Source organism: Palaemon carinicauda, chromosome 11 (assembly GCF_036898095.1).
Source record: "Palaemon carinicauda isolate YSFRI2023 chromosome 11, ASM3689809v2, whole genome shotgun sequence".
Lineage (NCBI taxonomy): Eukaryota > Metazoa > Arthropoda > Malacostraca > Decapoda > Palaemonidae > Palaemon > Palaemon carinicauda.
In genome coordinates, this window is record NC_090735.1 from 73,112,282 (window position 1) to 73,119,781 (window position 7,500).

General features: G+C 31.7%; 1 protein-coding gene across 2 annotated transcripts in view; it reads left to right on the forward strand.

Annotated features, from left to right (window-relative positions):
* Positions 1 to 6,022, forward strand: part of LOC137650071 (uncharacterized) — a 612,472-nt gene extending 606,450 nt beyond the window's left edge. For both annotated transcript variants that reach the window (XM_068383128.1, XM_068383129.1), the window contains exon 4: positions 1,919 to 6,022. In XM_068383128.1, the coding sequence (XP_068239229.1) occupies positions 1,919 to 2,026 (108 nt within the window). In that variant the 3' untranslated portion in view covers positions 2,027 to 6,022. The remainder of the gene's footprint in view (positions 1 to 1,918) is intronic.
* Positions 6,023 to 7,500: the final 1,478 nt, after the last annotated feature.

The window sequence follows — 7,500 nt, forward strand, 5'->3', positions numbered from 1 at the left end:
TTCTTGGTATTTTGTTATCTGTATTTACTGGTGGAATTTACAATCCCTGTTCTTCTCTATTTACTTATTTTTTTCAGTCAACAGAATTTTATCTCTTCCTTCCTCACTTCTTTATTATCTTCCTAGTATGTTCTCACTCCAACATTTTATAAGAACCAATTACTTTTCTTCCAAAACTCTTTAAAAATATGTTCTCCCTCATTTTATATTTCCCTCCTGTTTACCTCTTTTTACATTTTCGTTATCCTTTGAGGACTCTCTCATTCTTCCTTGGCCCCATTATCCCAAAAGTAGTTTCATTAGGAACAACATACCTTCCTTAAGTAATGTCTACTTCTCTTCCACTAGTTTCTCCTTCGCTTGACTAAGTTTACCTTTCCCTATAAAATTCTCTAAGCAATTTCAACTTTTCTACTACTGTTCGTTCCCTTTTTTCGTTTCCTCACTGAACTATTTACCCCCTGGTGGAGACCTTGGGATTATAGCATCCTGCTTTTCCAATTAGGGTTGTAGCGTAGATAATAATAATAATAATAATAATAATAATAATAATAATAATAATAATAATAATAATAATAATAATAATAATAGTGTTAAGAGTTTGCTATTTAGCCACGTGCCCAAGAGGATATCATCAAGGGGACTATCAGAAGAAGGATAGTGTACCTTTTTTCTTTTTTGCAGATGCAAAGTAGCAATATCTAGTCAAGGGGCTACCAATCATTACAGGAAATTTGCCTTTTTTCCTTAGAATATTTTTTCGATCTAAACTATATTTTTTCTAAAAATATCGAAATAAAAAGATATATCCTCTTGAAGTTAAAATCCCATTAAATACACATTTACAGAACATTGGAAAGAAATAAACAAGGAAGAATTGTTTGGTGATATTTATTGAAACAGTCTATTCATTACTAAAGTTTATTTCTATAACTAAGTTTATAAATATCTAACGTTGTGAGTAAAACACCAAACTGATGATAATCATATAAGGATAAATAAATTAGAAAACAAAGAATTAGGTATTTATCAAAATATTCCTACATAATTTCTATCAAATTTGAATTAGCACATAGCAGTAGGATATTATTAGATATACACTATAACCCGGTGCCCGCTGAATCAAAATTATCAAACCTATTGTCCTTTATTTACTCATAATTACTCCTGAGTACACATATCTGTGGTATCGTGATATATATATATATATATATATATATATATATATATATATATATATATATATATATATATATATATATATATATATATATATATATATATATATAAATATATATATACTTGAATTTATACATATATATATATATATATATATATATGTATATATATATATATATATATATATATATATATATATATATATATATATATATATATATTCATACACACTTATATATATGCATACACACATGCATACTGTATATATATATGTATATATATATACATATATATACATATATATATATATATATATATATATATATATATATATATATATATATATACATCTATATATATACATATATGTATATACATATATATATATATATATATATATATATATTCATATATATATATATATATATATATATATATATATATATATGTATACATATATATGCATACATATATGTATATAAATTATACATCCACACACACATATGTATATATATGTATACATTTATATATATATATATATATATATATATATATATATATATATATATATATATATATATATGTGTGTGTGTGTGTGTGTGTGTGTATGTGTGTATACACACATACAACTTATAGTTAGGTATGTACCTGTAAGTAGGTAGATAGATAGAAAACGTAAAAATAAAAACTTTCATCATTATTAGTGGACTGATCTTTTTCTTATACATTTTTTTTTCAGGAGGAAGAAGTGGACATTGACCTCTCTGACCCCGACCTGAACAAGGCGGCCACTAAAATCCAGGCCACCTTCCGGGGTCATAGGCAGCGAGTGACCCCCAACCACTGATGATGTTAGGTCGATCTTCCCATCCCCATTTTCTTTTCTTGTTTCATCATTAACGTTAGTTTTACCAAAATAATATTAACAAAAAAAAGTTATAAAAAATGTCATCACAGAATTAGATAATGAAATCCCTCTCCAAGTCGATAACATTGTTGCAACCAGTAAAGTCTTTTAAATCCACCTAAACAATAATAATGAATGAATAGATAGGTTTCTCCGCCACCCAGGCATCATTGGTGTCGCATTAATTACGGTCACTGTTTTCTTCTACCAACAAGATGATATAGAATTATGAACTAACTTGTCATTTTGGGATAAGGTAACCCTTATAAGGATAACCACGTCTGAATTTATTTCAGAAATCAAAACATGTAAAGATAAAAAGAGAAAAGATGAAAATATATAAGTGAATAAATCATGTCAGTTTTGATGTTTTGATTGTTTAAAACAATTCGCTTATAATTAATAGATTCATCACTGAACAAAAGTATTGAGCTATTACGGTGTTTGATAAATGATGGACTTCTTTCCAACTAATAGAACAATATTCTTTCAAAACGAGTAAGGTTAGAAAAAACTTGAATGTTGATATGAATATTATGGTCAAGAGATTACAATGACGTAATGATACGTGATAAATGATAAATACGTTATCTTTTGTCATTTAGAACTATCAATAGACGTATGACTTCCGAGTGAAAACAACTTGGATGAAAGATCAATATTCAGAACTGGTCTAGAGAATTCTATAATGGTAAAATATAAGAAAGTCCATAGATTTCTTTTCTTAAGAAAACTATGATCGGATGTCATTTCAAGAACTAAATTCAGACGTGGTTTAAATTTCATTCATAAGTGTGGCCATGACAACAGATTTATAAAGATAGAAAATTCCGCAAAACCGGTGGTTGTGCTGACCTATGGATTCCAGGCAGGGTAAATCATATAGAAACCCATCCAAAAGATAAAACAGTTTTAATTATGGGTGGGCGTCATCTTTGATATATAAGTAGAATACATCTCGTTTTGTTCTTTGTGGTTTAAACCTTCAAGCTGGACAATTCTTCTCCTTTTCCGTAATGTTATCGAATTGGCTGAAGTTTGAACTCCAGTTCTATCTTTAAAATTGCCTTCCAAGGAGGCCACGTCCAAAAAATTAAGGATTATTTCTTCACCATATATTCTGAAAATACAATTTGACTTCAAAGAATAGAAAGAATTGAGTTGAAGCCCTTCGATGACATTAGGTGAAAGGATTAGTCTCAAGTAATCGTCCCGCTGTGGGTTCAAGCTCCGCCAGAACGTGTGCTCTGACTTCAAGTGTGTTATTAAAATGTTCTTTAGAGCATCTATTTACCTTTTAGATTTTAGGAAGAGTGTGGATTGATAGCTTTTTTTATGTTCTGTGAGTTTGCACGGCAGTATGCGACAATTGAAGAACCCATTGTTGGAAGGTTTGTCTGTAGCAGGAAGGGGGAGCTGAATCCCTTGGAGCGGAGAGAGGGATTTTTCAGGGGGAGGGGGAGGTTAGTGGAAGGGTTTTGGGGAGGGAGGAAGGGAAGCATTTCGCAAGTTCTCATTTCACGTAGTGACGTCAGTAATGCCAAAGAATAAACCTTCTCTTACTCCCTCTCCCTCTCTACTGTATCTCTCTCAACCTTCCTCTCTCTATCTCACCCTCTCCCCTTATCTTTCTCATTCACGCAGCTTCTCAATTGCGCAAGCTGACAAGTCCTTTATTCTCATTAGCTATTTTCCCCGTATTTGCAAATGTGTAAACGAATGTTTGCTGGAATATATCATTCTTAGATCAAGACCATTCTTTGCTTACGAAGTAAAATATTCGCCATTGTCTAAAGGAAATGCTATTAAAAGGGAAATGAGAAAAGTGGTGGGTGGCAATAAGATATTATAGAAACCGTAGACATAACTTGAAGGCTTGTGTAGTAGCAGACCGTTCCATCGGAGGCCCTACTTAGGATTTGATTCTGTGGGTTCTACGGCAAAGAATTTTCAAAGATGTCTTTCCATTGCCTCGAGACAGTGACCATAATATAAGGTTTCAGTTAGACCGATATACCAAGTCCAAGAAATTCTGTTTTCTTTGTTGGCCATTAGCAAAGAAACCTGCATTTAAAAGTGACTTAGGCATTGAAAGACGGTTGTATCAAGTCCGAATTATGAGAATATTAACTTAAAATGTAGCCATTGGTCTGTATGGATAAAAATCACGATAAAATCAATGAAATAAAAAATTTAATATACCAAGGAACCGAGTAAATGGGAGGATATCCTTGTAACTTCCGGATAGGGCTCCTCGTGTGTCTGTAAAGACAATCATTTTCCAGAAACCAACGACAAGAAGTCTCGAAAGACACTCACCTTTCTTCAATGGGTTATTCTGTCAAATACATTTGAGTTTTAACTGAATGGAAATAGCACTAAAACTCTAATCATGCCAAGGAGTGAAAAATGATGACAGGTCTTGTTAGTGGGTCGTCTGACCCACAATAATAATGATCTCGAATACTAACTGTTCGTTCATCTAAATGTTACATAATCAATATAAATAAATTGGTCTGTGAAGCCTGCGCATGCGTCGAAGTGACCATGAACCCCGCATTACAAATAAAAGCTTTTTAGGTCTAAAAATTGAAAAAAGAAAGAGGCAATAATTTAGCAAAGTAAGTAAAGAGTTGTTCGCTGCAGCAAATAATATAAATGCATATGTAATTACAAGTTTCCAGCCCATGTTGTTTCTTTCTCTAGTGATAACGATGTCTTTTGCATTCCTCTCAAGGCCTCACCCTGCATCACCTAGGAGGATCAGGTCATCTCCAAAAACTTTCTTGGGTCAGGTCCTTTCCTCGTACTTCCTGGACCGGAAGGCTCTTTTGGAATGTCTCTATACTTGCGTCATATCCTGAACTTTGCTGCTGGTTCAGGTGAGCTTTTGGGTCCCTGTGCCCTTGCTCACCCACTGGAGCTCCCTGATTATTCGCAGGAACTTCCCTGTAGAATTGTTTTGAACTTTATACAAGTTAACTTTGAGGAAGCCCTTTGGCTTATGACTTATCCTAGAGCTGGTTCATGTGAGCTTCTGGCTCCTTGAAGCCCAGCTCACTCACTGGAGATCCCTGATTACTTGCAGGAACTTCCCTGTAGAAATTTTCTTGAAATTCATTCAATTTAACTTTGGGGAAGCCCTTTGGCTTATGACTTATCCTAGAGCCTCTCGGAACAGTCAATACCAGGAAGAGCCTGCTGACCCAAGTCGCTTTATAATGATCCTGGATAAGGTCAACTGATTTGATTACGACTATCCTAGAATTTCCTGGTCCAAATTACTAGAGGAATACCCGGGTCTAAGTCATTCCTGAAATTCTATCGAACTTCATGGTCGCTACCAGCCAATGGAAATACCGAAAAGGGAATACACTGTCCCGGGCACTCCTGTAGGACCTAGTTCAAGCCAATGCTGTAACCTCCTCCTTGGGACATCTAATATTTCTGTGTCTGTGATTTTTGGAGCTTTTTCTCACTTCCTATAGTATAGAACTATCTGTTATTTATGCAAATTAAAAAAAAAGAGTTGAATGAAGTTTTTCGTGGGAGAAAAAAAAGTGCTGTTGAGGTTATTAGATCAGTTGGTTGGTTGTCGTCTAATTATCAGAATACTTTTATCAAAAAAGATTTATCATCGTCAATAAAGTTTTTCTTAGGATATCAAAATATTGTGTATGTTTTAGTCATGGTTCAAATGTTGCATGGTTAAAGTCTGTCTTCAACAGTCAGCCACAGACATTGTCACAAGCACAGAATCAGGTGATTCGAGTTTTTCTTCCTCTCGCGGGACAATATTGTACAGTATTGACAAAATTGTGGAAACGTCAAATAAATTGTTAATTGTTTTTCAAATAGATAATGAAGACATTCTAAACCTGTTTCTTAAGAGTTTAATCTATCACTGTATATCGTTTAATAAATATATATCCTTTCCATGGGTCTTATTGTAACCTTGTACCTATGTACTTTTATAAGAAGTTATCAACTATGTTTCAAGGGAAGCCTTCTGGTTTGCCCAACAATCATATGCGGTTATTCAGCCATACTAATACATTTCTTTTAAGAAATGACTCAGAATGACTTCACCCATCATGTATATACACTCATCACACACACGCACACACACACACACACATATATATATATATATATATATATATATATATATATATACAGTATATATATATATATATATATATATATATATATATATATATATATATATATATATATATATATATATATATATATATATATATATATAGACAGAAAGGCACAACCACACACATATAAATGTATGTATATATATATATATATATATATATATATATATATATATATATATATATATATATATATATATACACACATACGTATATAAATATATATATATATATATATATATATATATATATATATATATATATATATATATATATATACATATATATATACATATATATGTATATATACACATACATATATATATATATATATATATATATATATATATATATATATATATATACATATATATATGTATATATACACACACACATATATATATATATATATATATATATATATATACATATATAAATATATATGTATATATATATATATATTTATATATGATAATCTAATAAACAAAAAACGCAGGCTTCTTTATGAAAATATATGGGAGGTATAGAATATATTAAAGATAGGGTTTGAAACATTTATTGAAGGAAAAACAGCACAGACCACACATGAAACATAGCACACACATAACATAAAACAAGGCACAGACCTCACATCAGAGCGCAGACTTCACATCAGTGCACAGACCACACTATCAAACAGAGCACAGAGCATATCAAATGGAGCACAGATATCACATCAAACAAAGGAAAAAAAAGGCTATTGGCAACTCTTCACCCAATGTGACAAATACTGCCAAGAAGGCTACAGGTGGGTTAATTTACACATGATCTGCTTGAAGACGAATGATGTAGATGAAGAAAAGTGTAAGTGAAGATGGAAGAAGAGAGCATAATTCATATCATTAGGCGTAGCATATATACAAACTTTGAAGGCTAAAAATACGACATTTATTATGAGGCAAAACTGACAATTTAAGAGTTTAGATTAAAGAGCAATTATGAAAGAAATCCAACAGCTAGAAAACCTCAAATAAAAGAACAAATGCCAGATAATCCTAAATTGAAAAATCAATTGAAAGCTTAGGAAATAGAGCTAATAATAATAGATTCAACACAACTGTTCCAAATTCAGAGTAGAGCGAAAAAATGGATTCTAAGCATATATGGCAACTTGCGCAGTTTCTGCGAGGCGTATGAGAGAATGCCCTACGAATCTAAGAATTAATGAATGATTTAAAGTGTTCTGGCATCCTGACATCGAAGATCATT